Consider the following 19,794-nt stretch of genomic DNA (forward strand, 5'->3'; position numbering starts at 1 on the left):
GGCATGAGTCAACGCAAGCAAAGTAAACACATATATTGACCAGAAAACAATGACACTTCCACGGGTGCCATGAGAGGGGCTGGAGGAGGCCAATTTTTCCTTCTCTTCCCCTTCAGTTCATCTTGGCCTTGAAATGGTGATTCCACTGGGTTCCGAAAGTTCTCAGAGTCAAGAGTAAATGAAAGTGGGGGCGTAGGGAGCCAATCCTGGGAGCAGGGACTAGCAGGAAGGGCCTTGGCCCCTGACTCCCTCGGTCCCTTGTGGTCCTAGGAGGATGGCCCATTCACAGGCAACACCTCGCGTAGCAAAAGCTTGTCAGGACTGCAGATCTAGGGGCCAAGGAGTTTTCTAACATCACACTTCACCGTGAGCCATTCCAGAGAGAAGAGGAAGGGAGGGGGAAAATGTGTCCAAAAAAAGTATGGTTTTCTCCACCAAAAAAAAAAATTTTATATATATATATATATATGGGTGTGTGTATATATATATAGAAAATGATTGGTTTCCATTCTTTCCTCTGAGACCTAATCTGGTGCCAAGACTCGGGCCTGGCTCCCCCTCTCTCACCGCGTGGTCTCCACCTCTGCTTAGCCGCTCTTCCCCAATGGAGGTTGCAGGGTGATGAGGTCGCTAAGAGGACAGCCTGGTGTCCTAGGGAGAGCCAGGGAGACCCCATGCTTGCAAGCAGGGTAAGTGCGGCTGGAGCGCGGCTGGACTTCGTCGGGCTTTCTCGTGGTGGTTGGGTGGTTTTTGTAAAGCAAGAGAATGGCTAGTGTGTTTTTAAAAGATGGTTCTTGGTGCACAGGTTTTTAAATCTCTTTATTGGCTCTAAAGATGGCGGCAGGAGCTGCCTCGGAGGCCGGGGGGGAGAAAAGGAGCACAGTGATGACTGAGGGAAAAGGGCAGCCCTGCCAGTGGCGGATGGGGGAAGACACCCGTCTCGGTGGCGTGAAAAGGGTGCAGGGGCACCGGTGGCTCATGCAGTTTCTACTTAGCATCCCCGGATCCAAAGAGAACAGCGCCTAGAGCTTCCCACCTCTCAGAGGGCCCAGCCTACCCAGGTGACATCAAAACAGGGAGGCTTAAAAGGAGCTTTTAAAAGCCATGACGTCCTTTGCTGAAATAAACACTGACATCCTCAACATAGATGCCATGGTTAAGAGGCTTGGAATGTCCGGGAAGGCTTATTGGATTCAACATAATTTCTCTGAAACCTATAAAAAACAAAAACAAAAAAACAGAAAAACAGAAAAAAGCAAAATAAAGTAAAAACCAAAATCCCCTCCCCCAAAGAAGATCAAAACTAGGAGGGGAAACAGAGAGGGAGCTTGGGGGGGAGGGCGGGGGAAGAACTGGAAATGTGGGATACAGATATATATTGGAAACTGCCAAATGAATTGTCAGCAAAAGGGAAGGACAGGAGGAGGGGTTAACTTAAAACCAAGCATGGTCAGAGAAACTGGAAACACTCCATTTTGCTGCGGCCTCCACTGAACCGAGGAAGGGAAGTGAGCAAACTATTTGGGGGCTTGGCCTTGGATTGTCACAGAAGAGCACGAGTGGCCTCATCGAGTTGGGAGGAGCCCCTGAGGATGAGCCGATAGGTAGATGGGAAAGGGGCATAACCGCTAGGGTCACTGGCGGGGAAAGGGGTGGGAGGGATGCGTTCTCAGATCTTGCAGTGTTAAGGGACAGTAGAGGGCCACTTCTAATCCTAGGAGCCAGAATCCTATCAACTACCTTGACCACACCCGGGGAAGGGGGGGGTTGGAGCGCTATTCTTCCAAGCCTGCCAGCTCTTTCTCCGTTGACTTTTGGTTTCATTCACCAGCTCAGTGGAAAGTTTAGGAAATAATGGCTGCTCGTATCATAATGCCAAGTCTTATAGGGGACGGAAATGTGTTGCAGCAATGACACTGGTAGTCGCGTGCATGACAGCTCAGCTCCTGTCTGGCCACACTGCCACGGACTAAATTAGGCTGTTCAGAGTGTCCAGAGATGTGGGTGTTCCTGACCTAAACAAAGATGGAGGTTTCTCAATCAACCCCAGATTCTAATAATGTCTGTACAATGTGTGAGAGAGAGAGTGTGTGAGTGTGTGTTCACATGTACGTGAGTGCAGACGGGACAGGAGCGAGCCCATCTCTTCGTGAAAGCCACGTGCAGGCATGTGAAGGGCACCGTGGGCAGCTGGATGTCAGGGATACGATGGGAAGAGACCGAGTTGGTTGCATTGAGACTCTCCCCTCCTCCTTCCCAGGTCAAAATACAGCTGAGTACTGTGGGCACTGGGAGCCCTCCGTCTGCAGGGGGCGGGGTCAGGTTTGTGAGGATAGAGGGAAACTTCCTTGCCTATGACATATGTTTAGAAGGAGGCTCAGCTTCAGGATGAGAAGCGGTGTTAACCTGGGTTGAGGGCTCTCGTGGGTCTGAGGCGGCCTGCCTAGCTGTGCGTGACACCACTGTTCCTATCCAGGCCACGGTCCCTCTCTTGCTTCTCCCACACCCCTCACCTTGGCCCTATGACATATCTTCCCTGGATATCAATCCCACATTGGGCACCTAGCCATCCCCCAGTCCTCTGGGACCTATGGAAATTCCATGAGGTCTTAAGACTCTTAAGAATCAAAATTGGTTGGGGGAGGGGTCTGTACTGTATACAAAGACGTCAAAGGAGGTAACTCACCATGTGACCTTGGGTAAGACACTTCCCCACTCTGGACCTCAGGTTCCTCATATATATAGTGAGTTGATGAGACTAGATGATCTCTATTGTCCTTCAAGTTTAATATCCCATGATTGTCTATGTTTGAAAAGACCCCTGGCAGAAGAGGCAGACATGGGGGGAATTAATGGTCAGTATGGAGCCCCAAGTGCAAAAACATGGGGAAGTAGTTTTCATGGGCACAGTGCCAGAAACAAAAGCCCAGGTGTTCCCTGCTCCTGTAGTCAACACTGCTTTACCTGGAGGGGCACCTGCTTCATTTCATGCATAAAATCCAGATACACGGTCCTCGGAGTGTCACACTGTGGCCTTAAAGAACTGTAACCCAGGAGTCAGGGAAGACCTGCCATCACCATGGACTCTGTTCAACCCTTTCCCTGACGTGTTTGCCCCCCATCCCCCTTCCTGGGCCCGAGCACTCTGAACTTGTGCCCATCACTGCTATTCCGGACGCCATTCTCAGGGCCAGAATGATGATTCTTATCACTTGGGTGATGACCCCGCTGGTCCCAAGACCCTCCTTCTGGCCCCTTCTCTCTCTCAGAAAAAATTCAGCTCATCTCCAAGAGGAAAATAGCTGGATACGGGGCAATGAGGAGGAGACGGGGCAGGGGGGTGGTGAGTTTGGTCCCTTAAAAGTCTTTCTTGGCTTAATTATGGCATAAACAGAACCACAAACACTGTTGGTTCACTAGACCCGGGGACAACAACTCCTCCAAAGCCATAACGTCAGAGCTTGAGAGCGAAATCTCCTTTGGAGGCCATGCAGCACCATGGGCCCTGGAAGGCTCCATGTCGGATCCATTAAAGGCAGGGCCAAGCCCGCCTCAGCCTCTGCCAAGGTCCCCGAAGCTGCCTCCGTGAACATGAGCCTTTTCCCATATTAGCCGGGATCTGAAGTTTGTTTTCTCTGGAACTCTTTCCCAGGTGGAGCCTTTCCAAGATTCTAAGTGCTGAATCCTGATAGCACAGGAGGCACCGCTCCAAGATCCTCCATTCCTCCCCCTCTCGCTCAGAACAACCCTGGAGCAGGAAGGGAAAGGCATCTGCGTGGGGGAGGGCAGGGGAGACCAGGACCACCGTGGACACTGACCGGGAAAGGCACAGATGGGTGGAGGGGAGGCTGAGGAGGGGCAAACCCACCTCCGAAGAAGGCCTCGCCCACCCCACCGTGCCCCACGGACCTCCGTGTCGAACCTTTTCCTCCAACTGGTGACAGCTCTCCCCATAGCCATGCAGCACAGAGCTCGCCGTAGGCCCTCCGTGACTCAGAACAGAGCCTGGTCTTCAGGGACTCTCTAGGTATCGTTTCCTGAGCAGCGAGCCAGAGACTCTGAGATCGTTTGGGGAAGGGAGGGGAGCTGGGAAGGCAGGCTGGGGGGGAAAGGGCACTGCGCACCCACACTACTGGATGAAAGTCCTGGAACCAACCCCACTGGGCCAAAAGCAGGTTAAATCTTCAAACGCAAAGACTTCAAGAGTCACCGCAGCAGAGAAGGGCCAGCTCCAACGGCCGCACAACACAAAAGGGGGCTAGACCTTCAAGCCTCTCGTTTTTCTGACAGCCTTGCCGATTCCAAGCATCCATGCCTCTCTGGGGTCTCACCCCAGCCCTACTGCCATGCTCTGGCCTTGGGAGCCCAGTGCCCCCCGCTTTCCAGCATCCACCAGTGAGAACTTCCCAGCCTCTCCTGCCTACACATTCCTCACGCAGCTCTGGGTTCTCAAGGCTTCCCTTTCGGTCCCTGCTTCTTCCTTTTGTTATCTGACATGATAATTTTATTACCTACCTCCATAAAGTGGTTTAGGTTATGGCCTTGATAAAAGGCCCACTACCAAATGGAGCTCTATTGGATTATTTCCCAACACTTCCTCTTCAAATGTATTCGTTCGTCATCTCCAAGTTGCTACATCACACTGGCACTTAGCACTTACATGGCATTGGTTGGGAGAAAAGCGCTTTAGACTCAAGAGTGGGTTGAAATACACAGGAGACCTAGCGCTGAGGTCAGGGGTGCCTTCACAGGGACCCAGAGACACAGGGCAATTCAGATCCTTGTCCAGAACGTGAGAGCAGGAGGGGGCAACAGGCCAGACGTGAGGGTGAGGAGCCCACTCTGCCACGCCAGCCAGGGGGCGCTCTATCCACAGCCTCCCCATCTTTCCCCAAGGGGTAAGAAGAGGTGAGGGGTTTTGAACTATGCTGCAGGAAGGCATGGACTGATGAAGGCAGCCCCCAACCAATGTCCCGCTATAACAATCCTACCAACAGATGTGTCACTGAGCCCCCCAGAATCCAAAGATCTATGCAACATAGTGATGGTACCAGACACTGCTGACAGCTAATCCAGTGTCCCCCGATATCTTTAAAAGGCTGCTATTATCAACTCCATTTTAACTGTGGGAAAACAAAGGCTCAATAATATATTTTTAAAAACCAACCAACCAACCAACCAACCAACCAAGTTCACTCTGTGGAAGAGTCTGATATTGAACCAAGTTCTTCATAACCCCAAAGTCCTTATCATGAACTACTTTGCAATATGGCTTCCATTTGTTGAAAATCCATAACCAGGGAAAAGAGGCTGACAGGGAAGTCAAGGAAGCAGTGGCAGGGACAATCTGCAGGGGAAGCAGGGCTTCATATATGGCTCTCTCTGCAAGGCCTGGATGGACAGCTGAGGTGTTCTTTCCTCACGAACGGCTTCCCTAGCCAGGGGGATAAGCATCCACGTGCCTGTCCCTGCCCACCGCCAGCCTTTCCGCACGCTGTTTCATTTTTGGCCCTGCCACACCCACCACTCTTACAGTAACATGTGGCTTGCACTGGGATTTTCCAAGTAAGGAAACCCAAACTCTACCTACACACCGACTCCTTCATTTTGATGGAACTTTTAGGAGTTCAGCTTAGGGAGGATGAAAAGTAAACCCAATGAGAGAGAGATACTAATGAGTTTGGAGAGAAGAACAATTATCCAGAACATAGTCACACCCATAGCAAGAGTGTGGACTATCTGAGAATGCCCCTGGAACACCAAGCATGGCGCCGGGAAGAACTCTCTCCCCAGCACCTTCCCCACCCCGGCCACTATGTGAACAAGAAGGGTCAGGAAAGAGTATATTATGGTAAAGAAAAGCTCCCTCACAGACAGATATTTCTTGCGTCATTTCCTGCTTGTGTGGTGGTCTCTCCAAGGTCATGGAAAGAAGGTCACCAAGGAGTCCTAACAGTCCCTGGGATAGGACCATGGTTACTTTGTTCCATACCTTTGCCTCCTGATGTGGCTACCACATTGTTTTCTATCTAGGCTCCTTCTTCTCCTACCATCAGATTCAGTAGAAGGCTGGTGGCGATGACCCGGGTGGGTGACATTAAAATGCCTAGCCTTGCTGGCCATGACCTAGCTTAAAATTCTCTTACAAACTGCTTAAAATTCCCATAGCTCTTCTTTCATTCTGAGGTTGCAAACCTAACCTATAGGCCATATGCGACTCTAGGATATGTCTTTTTTCAGCACAATTTCTTTTTAAAATTTTTTACTTAGTTGCCAACATTTAAAACTTGGGAGATTTCACATTTAAAATTTCTGTATTTGTAGCTTCTCTTGAAAATCCAAGAGTTCTGGCAATGCTGGGCCAGCTATTTCTGCACAGTGCAAATCAGCTAGAGCAATGCGGTGGCCACTCATTTTAGAGAGGCATGCGTTCTCCACTTTGCCATATACCCTACCACTCCCTATTAGCCTCTACCTGACCCCTCCACTTATTTCCAATACCTGCATGGTCTGCGTTAGCATTTGAGCTTAAAACTTGGCAATAGACATAAAGCCAGCACTAGGTTACGGGCTATGCATTAAAGAACCAGGGAATGCCATCTCAGCAAGCCTTGCTGACTGCCCGTCATGACCAAACTTATGCTCCCTCTGGTCATGGTTAACAGTTATAAAGAAGGGGATGAAAACCTACATCCAGGGGACAAACCTATTTCAGAAAGTAGAGATCGTTCAGGAACTGAATCGCATAGGTAAGAGGGCACTGAATTTCAAAACAAAAGTCCCAATGAGAAGACATGCTGAAGACCATTTACAACGCTGCTGTTGGGGGACAGAGCGACACTGTATCATCAGCCAGCTCTGTGTTCCACACTGCTTACGTGTATAAGGCACCTGACCAAAGGTTGTCAAGTGCTACCTAGCAGGTCTCTTCATACAATCGTTATATTTCATGGGACGTGATTTGACCCAACTATCCCCACATCCTTATATTGACAAACACGCTACAAAGGATTCCAAGGGATACAAAAATGTTCTTGGAACTGAAATGTCCCTCCTGTATGCGTCCTGGCTAAGAGTATGGAACTGTTCCCCAACTTCAGAATGGAGCACCTCTTCTTGTGAAGTTGAACTTGGAAAATAAATAATGGGACTGCCCTGGTCCATGTGCCAAGTCTGGTTCCAGCTGTGTGCAGATGCTGAGGGAGGGGGTTGAGGTTGAATGTACCCCAAATGTGATTTGGCTCATGGAATCATGCCCACGGGAAGTCACAATGGAAGGGCATCCACACCCGGGTGACACAAAAAGGCCTAGAACACTGAGATCCTCAGACAACAGCAAGAGGCTGGTCCCTGAAGGAATCTTGAAGGCTCTTATGACTCTTCCTTGATGGACATGTCAAGGGCTGCACTCAGATATAGGAGGATGTGCCCAGGGACTCCACCCTTGGCATCACAAAGATTGTCCCAACTATAAGTGAATCTCGGCTGAAAGGAGTGAAATGTTAGTCTGAGAGAAAGGGAAATTCCTTCCATTCTAGGATGTGGATGAAGTGACCTCTTAAATTCAAAATACTCCATAAGCCATGGAGTAAAATTAGTCACATGTTCACCATTCTCAAAATTAACTGCATAAAGGACAGTCTGTGACACTGGAACATCTCTTAAATGTTTCACTGAGAGGAGAGGAAGCTCAGGTATTAAAAATGTTCATCTCCCACCCACTCCCTGAACTTCAAAATCCCTGTCTTTATATTCAGCATATTTTTCCCATTGTTGATTCTCTTTATACTTTTCAAATGTTTGAAATATCTGAAAATACCTGAAAAGTCTAGCGAATAGCGAATAGCAAAACCATGTGCCTACCACTAGTCTTAACAACTTACAATTGTCTCATATCTTCTCCCTAAAGTTTGAAAGAAATAATACACTATAGCTGCGGATGAGAACCCAAATGAGTCTGTCCAGGATCCTGTTCCTGTTTTTATCCCAAACCAGAGTTAACCACTTCCCTGAAATAGAGGATTATCATTTCTAAGCATCTTTGAATAATTTTGCTACATCGGTATATAATGATAAGCAAATTATAGTATTGTTTTGCCCAAACAAAGGATGTTTTCTAGATTTATCCATGTTGATCCATGTGATCCATGTAGCTCTCATTCATTAATTTTAACTGATGTAATCCACCATGTGAGTATACTGCAAATTATTTAGCTGTTCTACCAACTGAGATTTGTTTCCATTTTGTCAATATTTTTTTAAAAGTTGCAATAAATATTACACAAGTCTCTTTATGTGCATGTGGGAGAGTTTTTCTAGAGCAGCAGTTGGCAAACTTTTCCTACATAGGGACAGACAATGAATATTTTAGGCTTTATACAAATCTCTGTTGCTACTACTAAATTCTGCTATTGTAGTCTGAAAGCAGCCATAGACAATACACAAACAAATGACCGTGTTCCCATAAAACTTTATTTACAAAAAGAGATGGGACCCACATTTGGCTCTTAGCCCACAGACCATCATCTGCTGGCTTCTACTCTAGAGGTTTGTTACTCAGAGTGTGGGCATGCAGACCAGCAGCAGCAGCAGCTGGGAGTTTGGTAAAAAATGGAAAATCTCAGATCCCACTCAATCAACATCTGCATTTTAACAAGCTCTTTAGGCAATTTGTGTGCAAAAAATGCTTGAGAAGAATGGCTCTAGAGGATATCCTTATAATTTAGTGCATATTAATCCTTCGGTGTGTTCTTAAACGTTTCCCCAAAGTGATGGTATTAACTCATATTTCTATAATCACTAAATGGGTGAACTTCTTGCCCTGTATCCCCCTATCTGATATTATTTGATGTCTGGTAGACGTTCTCTCCCTGCACTTTTAAGGTGCATTTCCCTGATCACTACTGAGGTTGTTCATCATCTCAGCTGGAGTTTCCTGATCTCTAAATTGTCTAGTCATATCCTTTCCTCACTGTATCATATAGATCATATATATATATATATATATACACACACACACATAAATGTGTATGTAAATATACATTACATATATATGTATATATGTACATATATATGTAATGTGTGTATATATATATATATATATATATATATGCCTATATATAATAGGTTGTTGGTCTTTTGGATTTGTATGAGTTTATTCTGTATGCAAATTCTCTGTTGGATACATGGGTTGAAATTATGTTCTTCTAGTCCATGGTTTGTCTTTTAACTTAGTATATGGCATCTTAAATTTGTTTTTAAATTAATTTAGTCAAATGCATTAATTTTTCCCTTTACGATATTCATAATCTACATCTTGAGAAGATTTTTCCTCCTCAAAGACAAATGATATTCTCCTTTCCTTTAAAAGTACTACATTTAGCAATCTACCCTAGAGAAGAATTGCAAATAATTGATGTAGAGACACCTTACTGAAGGAAGTAGAGCTTAACTCCCCACTGTGAGTATGTGCTTTGCTTATTAGACTGAGAATGGCAGAGGGGAAATGTGACTTTATAGCAGAGAATCCTGGCACACCCTGCCTCAGCCAGGTGGTCAAGGTGGGCATCATCAGCGATGCCATGTGATAACCACGTACTTTGTATGTGATGTGATGAAAATGGCACTCACCTCTGTGGTCTTCCCTCCTAAAACCCATGACCCCAACTGACAAGCCTAAATTGGAAGACATTCTGCATTCTGACCAGTGCTGATCAAAACTGTGAAGGTAATCAAGGACAAGGAAAGTCTGAGAAACTGTCAAAGATCAGAGGAGGCAAAGAAAACATGGTAACTAAATGTAATGTGGTGTCCTGGATGAGGTCCTGAAACAGAAAAGGACATTTGGGGGAAAACCAATGAATCAGAATAAAGTATTGAGTTTAGTTAATAGCAACATACTGATATTGATTTCTTAGTTGTGACAAATGTATCATGGCGATAGAGGATGATTACAATGGGGAAGCTGGGTGAGGGATATGAGGGAATTCTCTGTACTATCATTACAATTCTTTGTATATCTAAAACTATTTTAAAATAAACAGTTATACTTTTAAATTTCACCCAGATTTCCAATTTATTTTGTGACTGGTAGGAGGTAATACTATATCTTACTTTTTCTCATGTGGCTTTTCAGAATTGTTCTTCCCTTTCATGATGATTTGCAACGACATATCAAAAATACACACATACCCATACATCTGTGTAGATTTATATATCTACATATATACACATGCATGTTTTCTGAGTGCTTACAAAATATTACTATACTTTGGCCTGTTTGTCTCCCCTGTCTTAATTACTACAACTTTATAATGTCTTTTGTGGACTACAACAAATCCCCTCAATCTTGATCTTTTTTTAAAAAATACCTTAGCTATTCTTTGTCTCTTACTCTTCCACATAAATTATAGAATAAGCTTATCAAGCAAGTACCTTCAAAAACCCTTCTGGGATTTTTATTAAGATTGTATTTAATTTATAGAGTTGGGGGATAATCAACAACTTTATTACATTAGTTCTTCCTATTCATGAAGAAAATATATGCTCCATTTACTTATTTTTCTTGTATATTATTAATAATGTTTTGTATTTTTCCATAAAATCCTGCATATCTTTGTGAGATTTATACTTTTTTTAAAAGCTTCATTTTTTTTAGTTTTATTCCATTTTTGGTATTGTAAATGTGATTTGTTTTCAGTTAAATTTTTTAATGGTGTTTAGGGAATATATTGATTTTTGTTTATTGATCTTGTATTTGGAATTTTGCTGAACTCTCTAGTTACTTCTATAATTCTTTGATGGTCTCTGTAGGGTGATCATATGGTTCATGATTAGGGCAGTCATCTATCTGTCTTTCCAAAGCTTATATTTATTTTCTTGTCTTATTCCATTGGCTAAGATCACCAGAATAGTGTTGAATAAAAGTCATCATAATGAGCATCTTTATCATTAGATTTTTTTCCCCACATGTCTAATGCCTTCCTTCCTTTCTTTCGTTCTTTCTTTCTTTCTTTCTTTCTTTTATTTTATTTTATTTTATTTTATTTTATTTTATTTTATTTTATTTGAGAGAGAGCATGAGAGGGGGGAGGGTCAGAGGGAGAAGCAGAATCCCCGCTGAGCAGGAAGCCTGATGTGGGACTCGATCCTGGGACTCCAGGATCATGACCTGAGCTGAAGTTAGTCGTTTAACCAACTGAGACACCCAGGCGCCCTATAATGCTTTTTAATTGTAGTTCATTTTGAATAGGAAAATTTTTTTCCTTTTTTTTCCCTTTTCCACTCATCATTGTCTAATGCTATTGTTGTTGTTACTGTTGCTTCCACCTGGGCTCTTACAACATCAATTTTGAACTAATCCTATGATGATGCCTTGTGGCCCCTATGTGGTAGTACTAGGGATATAGCAGAACAGTCTTCAGCTAGTTGGGTGGCCTAATTCAGTTCATCACCTAAAAGGCTGCATCTTTATCCTCTCTCCCTGATTTCCTTAGGCTCAGAGATTCCTATTTCCTGTACTCCCAGACAGGGAATGACATTAATTTTTTTTTCCAGACTCTTCATCAGTGTGAAAGTTTGTCCTCAGCACATGACTTCAAGCGGTGAGCCTAATCCCCTAATAATTTGGAGCACATGTAGTTCTGCAGATGCCTCCAGAGCTAAATTCCCATCCCTACTACTTTTCACCTCCAGACTTGAAGCCCAGCATGAGAATGGCTACAGTTCTGCTCATCATCTTTTATTTCTGTACCATTTCTGGTCCACCAGGTTATTTATCTTGTTGCCAGGGGGAGTAGAGGGGAGCAGCTATGTCTTTTTATGTTTTTCTGTTGTTGTTTTATGGTTGGAGCAACAGAGGTACACTAAAGCATGAACTTATTACACATCTTGACCAGAGCCCAATTATTTTTCTTTCTATCTACATAAGAGAACACACGTATTTTCCTTATTTCCAAAGTTAACCATTTAAGTGATACCTTCAATCCTGTCTCCGAGTTCCTTCTTCAATTGTTTCCTATCTCAACATCTTTCCCCTCTCTTTTTCTATTCCTCTTTCTGCAGAAATCTATATATGGTCACCTCCATCACTTGGTATGTGCACATGTATCAAACCCAGACTCACATTCCCAGACTTACAACCTAAATGGTGGAGCAACGTTCTCCACTTTACCATACCATTGGCTATCATCCTGTATCCTTAGCTCCTTTGGGCCCCAACATTTTGCATAATTTGATTCCAACTATAACCCTCACTGCCTCACAGATCACTCATGCTTAACTTTCCATAATCTAAGTTATAATCCCTCCAGAGAAACTACTCTCTTGAAGGTAATCGAGGATTGCACCATGACCAGATTTTCTCCCTTCCTCTTTACCTTGATCATCCCACACATGTGGCACCTTGACCCCCTCATATCCCCTATGGCATTGATAACACTGTGCCACTCTGCTCATCTTCCTACTTTTCTACTCCCCTTCTTTCTGTTGGCTTCTCTTCCTCCATCTGTAGCCACAGTGGTTTCTCCATCCTCTAATCCCTGACTCCTCAAAGTGTGGTTCTTAGACCAGCAATAGCAGCATCACCTGAGAGCTTGCTAGAAATGAAGCATCTCAGGCTCTATTCCAAACCTCCTGAGTCAGAATCTGCACTTAACCCCTCTGCTATGTTGAAATCCAGGATGCATGTGCAACAGCTCTCCCTGCTTTCCCACCTGACAGACCAGGATTTTAGAGAATAGAAAACTTGTTTTTTAGGAGCGTGTGACATGACTCGTGTAAGTGTGTGAATCTGTATAACAATATGCCACATTATTTTGAGGTTCCACAATAGTATCTTGGCATTTGCAAAGAATTTCTGCTTCCAAAAACTTTAAATAATGATTATGTTAGCCTCAAAATATCTCTGTGAGGTAAGGAAAGAAACCAAAATTGTTATCTTAGCATCAATGCCTCCTACACCTTGACCTGACTGTGTGGCCCTCCCAGAACCAAAGTCCTCTAGTCTGTCTGGAACCCCAAGGGGACTGACACTCCTCAGGGTCATAACCACATTGTTTAGGACTCAAGGAGCAAAAGGCAAGTGCCAGAGTCTAGCAGGAAATGTAATCAACAAAGTCCAAATCCCTGGGTGGTATCAATTTTAAGAAGATTATCTTAGAGCAAGGTTTGGCTAATAGGATCAGAGAGCTGGTGCATTCTAAATTTATAGCCCTAATAATTAGACAACATAAACTTACGAGTTGCTTTTCTGGCTCTGAATTCCTATGATTAGTGATGATGAAGAAGATATTGAAGATGATGGGAGGAGAAGATGAAAAGAAGACAGAGGAAAAGGGTCTCACCGTACATCTGTACAGAGCAATATTTCCTAACCTTTTTTGGGGCCTTATTTGATTTCTTTAATGAAAGCATGCATATACACACAGACATACAAAAAAGACTCATCTTGAGCAGCAGAGGTGTCATGATCTCCCAAAAGACCCAAATTAACCGTGGCAGATAGATGTTGTACAGGTCACAAGCATCAGCATTTTGCAGTGACAGGCACTGTGACAGATACCAGCAAATCCACACTCAAATCCCTGCTTCCATTGTGTTCCAAATCTCCAAATGGCTGACCCATGCTAGGGGTTGTCTATACTCATGGGCAGAATTGGAAAAAGGAAGAGGGAATACCAGGATGAATAAGACATAATTACTGCCCTAGACTAGAAGCTTAAAACCCAGTGCCAAGAATGTGAGGGATACATACACCTTCCTAAGCTTACCTAGCAATAATTTTCCAAATACCTGAGTATCAATCTTCTAGGAGCCAAAAAAAAGGGGGAGGGAGAAAAAGGAGGGGAGTAGTTTACAGTCAACTAGACTCCTAAAACACATGCTTAGATATAGGATACACTCTAGAGAGTGTCAAGAGAGAGGTACCCACCCACAGCTGAGGGGTGGGTTTCAGTGGAGGAGTGATCACATGTGAGAGGAAAGAGGTGGTGGTAAACATGGTCTCTAGGCAGAAATACCTGGTGGGGGGGGGCATTCCAAATGGTGGGAGCAGCTTGGGGGGATTGTTATGGGTTTATCTGTACCCCTCCCAAAAATAATCTTAGCACTTCAGCATATGACTTTATTCGGAAACAAGGTCTTTACAGATGATCAAGTTAAGGTGAGGCCATGAGGGCAAGCCCTAATCCATTATGACTGTGACCTTATAAAAATGGAAAATTTGGGTAGACACACACACACACACACACACACACACACACACACGACACCGTGTGAGCACGAAGGCAGAGACTGGGGTGAGGTGTCTACGAGGAATGCGCAAGAGTGTCAGCAACGTACTTGCAGCCAGTAAAGAGGCATGGAACAGATCCTTCCCTCGTGTCTTTAGAGGGAGCATGGCCCTGCCACCACCTTGGCCTTGAATTTCTGGCCTGTGAGACAATAAATGCTGTTTGAAGCTATCCAGTTAGTGGAACTGTGTTACATAAGCCCTAGCAAACTAAGACAGGGATGTCTTCCCAGAAAAGCGAAGAGTATGATTCAGCTGGAACCTACAGCAGGAGGAAGGGAGAAAGGGGAACACGCTCAGCAGGGGCAGTGGGAAAACAGTACTGGGGACAACCTGGGAGCAACTGCACAAAAATGGGACTTCACCCATCAAGTGACAGTAGTGGCGAGAATGGAGAAGACTGGACTGCTATGAACTGATGACAGATAGCTGAAGACTGATGGATGGATAAATGAAGATAGATAGATGATGGATCAATCGATATGGCACGGGGGGATTCATGGATAAGAGGCTTAGCTTAAACGAGGTATCCGCTAATGACAGTGGCCCCACTACTGAATGCTAAAAAAATCAATTTCCAAACGTAAAAATCTGTTTCCTGCCTTCAAAACAATGTCACATAGTTTGGGGAGAACAAACCTCCTATAAATTCACAGGAATGACTCCCCTGGAGGAGGTAGGATCCTCGGGAGAGGGAGCCCCTGACCAGGCACATGCACTCGGCCTGCGCTCGCCAACTCTACGTGACGGGGGCACAGGGCACTCACACCCTTGGGACCTCAACTCTAGTTAGGGCCCTCTGGTCTTGGCTGAAACAGAAAGGACCTCCCAGCACAAAAGCAGGGCCAGGAGAGCAGCAGAGCATTCCTACAGGTTAACTACAGTGGGAAACTCAACCTTCTTGAGGGCAGGTTGTTTTTCGGTGAGGCTTGAAGGAGAAAGAAGATTTCCATGTAAGGGGATGGAAAGGAAAGTTATTCCCAGCAGAAAGAAGCGTGGGAGTGATGGTCTTAGTGGGGAGGTACAAAATAACACCTGAGGAAGTGCAAAGGGCTCGCACTGGAAAATAAATGGAGACAATTAACTTGGGGCAGATCTTGAAGGAACTTCAAGAGCTTGGGTGATGGGTGAGTCCTGAAGGATTTGAAAGAGGGGATGGCCTGAGAGGTGAACGGAAGGGAGAGATGGGTGGTGGTCAGCAGCATAGGGCAGAAGCCGGAAAGCCTTTTTCTGTCAAGGGCCAGATAGTAAATATTTCTGGCTTTACGGGCCACACGATCTCTGTTGTAACTACTCAACTCTGCCGTTGAGTGAAAGCAGCCACAGACGACTGGTAATGAATGAGTGTGGCTGTGTTCCCATAAACTTTATTTATGGACACCGCAATTTGAATTTCATATCATTTTCATGTGTTACGAAAGATGATTCTTCTTTTGATATTTTTCCAACCATTTAAAAATACAAAAACTTTCTTAGCTCTCGCGCAGTGCAAAAACAGGTGGTGGCCTAGATTGGGGCTGCGGGCTGTAGAGTGCGGGGGCCCTCCGGGTTAAAGGTTAATTTACCACCCATAACAGGCTGGACAGTGGTAAATTAGGGCCCGGATCACGGTAGGAGAGCCCGGGGAATGGGTGCCAGAGAGATGGCAAAGCTATCTTAGGCAAATCAGAAATTTAGCGTCTGATTAAATGTGGGAGACAAGATGGGGTCTGGGCCATGCCCAGTCCCTCCAGTGTGACTGAGGAGAAGAACAGTAGCAACACTGGGACCACTTGAAAAGGAGCAGGTGTGGAAGGGCAGGTGATCTTTTCAGCACACACCCAGGAGAGTACGCCAGCAACCCTTTAAAGGAAGCGTGGCAACACTTAGAATAGGAATTAAAAACCTTATGCGCCCTTGACTTTACTTCACCAGACCCGAGGCGAGACACCTGCCATTCAATGATGTTCTTCAAGCCATGTGTTGTAGCACACGGAGTAATTCTCAGCTCCGAGCACCGTAGTGCACTCCATTCAGAGCAGAGCTGCTTTAGCCTTGATAAGATCAGTAAAAGAACAGAGACTAATGTCGGGTCAATTTATCTCAGAAACTTTTGCATGTGTGGATGAATTCTTTGGGGATTTCCCTGTGTCTATAATCCTTCCAAGCGTACTGGCTGCCTTAGGAGGCAGGAGATGTGATCTATGTGCTCTAACTATTACCATAGTCAACTCGCTCAATGCCTTAGTGGCCCTGTTTCCTCTTCTTCAAATGAGGATGAGAGTATATTTCTTGATCAGGGAGCAAAGATTCAAGTACGACTGCCATGAATGGTTAACATGGCAACACGGTAAAGGAGAATGAGCCCATCCCAAGTTTCATTTCTGCATTCTGTGGTCAACAAGGTGTGGATCACGCACAAGTGACGTCAGCCCCCTCCTGAGCTCGGTCTTCCCACTGTGTAGTGGCGGTCATTATAATGGGGATAACCACGGGGTTACAGATATGTATGGGAAGTACACTCAGCATGAGTTAGATCTCATTGCAAATGTGACCCATAAACAATGTGCAGTGACAGTCATGCATGCCCTAAGAAGGGAGACAAGGCACTGAAATGCTAAGGAGACATTTGCTCTGAACCCTCTCTCATAGTCTCTTAATGCTACAAATCCTTTAAAATCCCCAGGCAGTGAGAGTGTGATTATAGTTGCATTCTTATCACGCCACGTGACCCTTCTCAGGTTTATCATCCCACTAAATTGAGAACTCCAGAAGGTATTCCACCTGCAAATATACACCCAGGCAGAAACACAGATAGTTAAGGGGTGCATTTTTTATATGAATGCTTTTTGGCAGATCATGTGCTCCTAACTCCAAAAACACACCCCTCCCTATTGTCACAACAGACTGTCACACATTATGTAACCGCCAGAGCCCCCAAAGCATGTGAATGTGTCAATTGGTATCAGACTGTGCAAACAATCATGTTTTTACCCACGGTAATAACCTGACTCCTCCCGAAGTATCCAGTGTGACCAAGTCTTATGTTTTTACAGTACTTTTTGATGGCTATGTATTCTTTGATATGTAGGGGAAAGATAAGAAATGGGGGTACCTTTCCTACGTAAGACTCCTGGGGTCACAATTTCTCCAGAGATGTGCCATAAGCCTTTAGGTAAAACCTGTACCCCTTCTGGACACTTGTAGAGACCCCAAAGCTCACGTCATCCCACACAATCTGTGTGAGTGGCAATATAATGAGAGCTAAATGGCCCAGCCCTGAGGGAAAGAAAAGGATTATTCTCTCTCCAAGCTTCAATTTTTCGATCTGTAAAATGGAGATAAAGCTTTTACACCTTCTCCTTCACCAAGCCATTCTGAGCTTTAAGCAAGGTGATTGTGGAAATCTGCTTTGAAAGTTAATAGTGCAGGATTTCATAGCCTCATGCTATTGAATTGGGGGCCAGATAGTTCTTGATTGTGGGGGGCTGTCCTGTGCACTGTAGGATACTAGTAGCATCCTTGACCCCACTCCATCAGGACAACCAACTCTGTCTCCAGACATTCTCAAATGTCCGCTGGGGGGGAGCTGAGCCACCCTGGTTGAGAACTGCTGCCATGGTGTGTCCTACAGGAACAGGAAATTTCAACACAACTAGGGGAATCAGAAAGGAGGGGAATCGGGACTCTTAATGAGTACCAGAGTTCCATCTTCAATCGTAACATATTCTGATGCTCCCCAAAGCCCATGGACTATTAACAAGGGCTGAGAACATGCCAGCTGGGTGCAATGTGGCCGAGGACGCCTTGGCTGCATGACTGTGGGGCAGTGGCCACACCAGTGGAATATTACTATGCAGTGGCCATGGGTACCATGGTTCTGGGGGAGCCAGGGTGGCAAACAAGCCATCGTGAACTCTTCGGAGTAAGTTTCTGATAATTATATGAGTTCGCGTTCTGATGCATTTTTAAATCCATGTCAATGTGCTGCCAACCACCCCTTATTAGACCATATTAAGGGGTTTTAATCACTTTTAATCAGCCTTTCCTAGATGACCAGGAACAGAAACTAGAGAAACTTCAATAACCATATGCCAACCAAGAGCAGTGCACATTCCATCCGAGCAATCTCCCACATGGCAATCATGGTAATTAAAGGCCCCCAGAAGAGTCAAGATAAAAATGTCAAATGAGATTTGTTCTGGACTTCAACGATTTACTGCCTCACATGATCAAGTTCCAAGAAGCCTGGGAAGAAAAGCCTGGGCAGGGGTGGAGATGGGATGGGAACGGAAGGGGCTGCTGGCTGCAAACGCTGACCAGCAAGGCCCCAGACGCAGTACTGGGACGGGGGTGGGGGTGGCAATCCCATCAGCCCTCAACAACGGATTTCCCCAAAGGTCCCCCATCTGCTGGGATTGCCTGGGTCTTGCCAGAGTAAGACAGGGTTCCTGTGGATGCTTCTGAAAGCGCTCTCTCCTCCACCTACCCACCCACCCACGTTGTGAAGTGGGTTTGGGCATGAAGCCACTGACTTGCATAAAGGATATTTTCACCAACATTCCTAAGAGGTGCACCATTGGATCTATTTTCAGGATGCTGGCGAGTATAATTTTGCATCCCACACACTGTTCTTTATGAGGTGCTGTGGGAGAAGCTTCTTTTAGGCCACAACATTTGGAAAAATTATTCTTCCTTGTACAGCTGCCTGCAGCCTGTGATGTTTACCCCACTGCTTTGGCCACTAGGATGCCCGGAGCCAAATACCCAAGGTCCCTCTAGCAGCACACACTTAAGAGTCCACTCTTGCCACTAGTTTTATCTTATGTCCTTACGCTTATCCCCCCTATTTCCAGATATTGTCATCCCCCTTCATTCATCTTGTTTCACTGCTTGCCTACATTTGTGAAAACCGCCTCAAATACTTTTTGCAACGAGACAGGATATCACTGAATACATAACATGTAGACGTCTTCTCTCCTCCCATGTGAGTTTCATTTCCTCTGCAGCGAGCCACGTATTTATGTCCCTGGGAGGAAGAGACTGGACTCCGTCACACAAAGCTGCTGTGGGTATGGGTCTGATGAATAGCTGAGGACATTGCTAAGTTGGGAGAGTTTACCTCCCGAGACCTGGAATAGGCTCATGTAATTCGGAACTCCGATGAGGAAAATGGCATTGGGACAGACAACAAAGGCTTCTTGTGAAATACAATGACCCTGCTCAGAGATAGAGCGGCGGAGGGAATGAGAGACAGAGAGGAGCTTCCATATTGCATTATAATATAATTCAATAGAACCAGGTACTTTTCCACCATTTCTGTGAGACCCTACTCAAAAATATCGATTGGAGTGCCATTTTATCAACCCCTGACCCACAGACCTAGGGATTCTGAGTCTTCAGAACTCCAACTGCTTGGTGCTATGACGGTCATATACAAGTCATGTGTGAGGTATGTATGCTCTCTGTTGCTCCTGGTAGGGTACAGAAGTCATAGGATTTGGACACAGGTAAGAGCTAACAGT

The 19,794-nt window shown here is 45.2% G+C and overlaps 1 protein-coding gene across 3 annotated transcripts in view; it reads right to left on the bottom strand.

Moving 5' to 3' along the window:
• Nucleotides 1–19,794, bottom strand: part of NTRK3 (neurotrophic receptor tyrosine kinase 3) — a 384,278-nt gene that overhangs the window by 110,829 nt on the left and 253,655 nt on the right. Inside the window, exons 13-14 of one of the 3 annotated variants that reach the window (XM_026510432.4) lie at nucleotides 2,687–2,821; nucleotides 449–1,214 (exon numbers count right to left, since the gene is read on the bottom strand). The exons of the other annotated variants lie outside the window; for them this stretch is intronic. Coding sequence (XP_026366217.1) covers nucleotides 1,096–1,214; nucleotides 2,687–2,821 — 254 coding nt within the window. The 3' untranslated portion in view covers nucleotides 449–1,095. Of the gene's footprint in view, nucleotides 1–448; nucleotides 1,215–2,686; nucleotides 2,822–19,794 lie in introns of those variants that run through there. 3 annotated transcript variants of the gene reach the window in all.

This window comes from Ursus arctos, unplaced genomic scaffold (genome assembly GCF_023065955.2).
Source record: "Ursus arctos isolate Adak ecotype North America unplaced genomic scaffold, UrsArc2.0 scaffold_28, whole genome shotgun sequence".
In the NCBI taxonomy this organism is placed as follows: Eukaryota; Metazoa; Chordata; class Mammalia; order Carnivora; family Ursidae; genus Ursus; species Ursus arctos.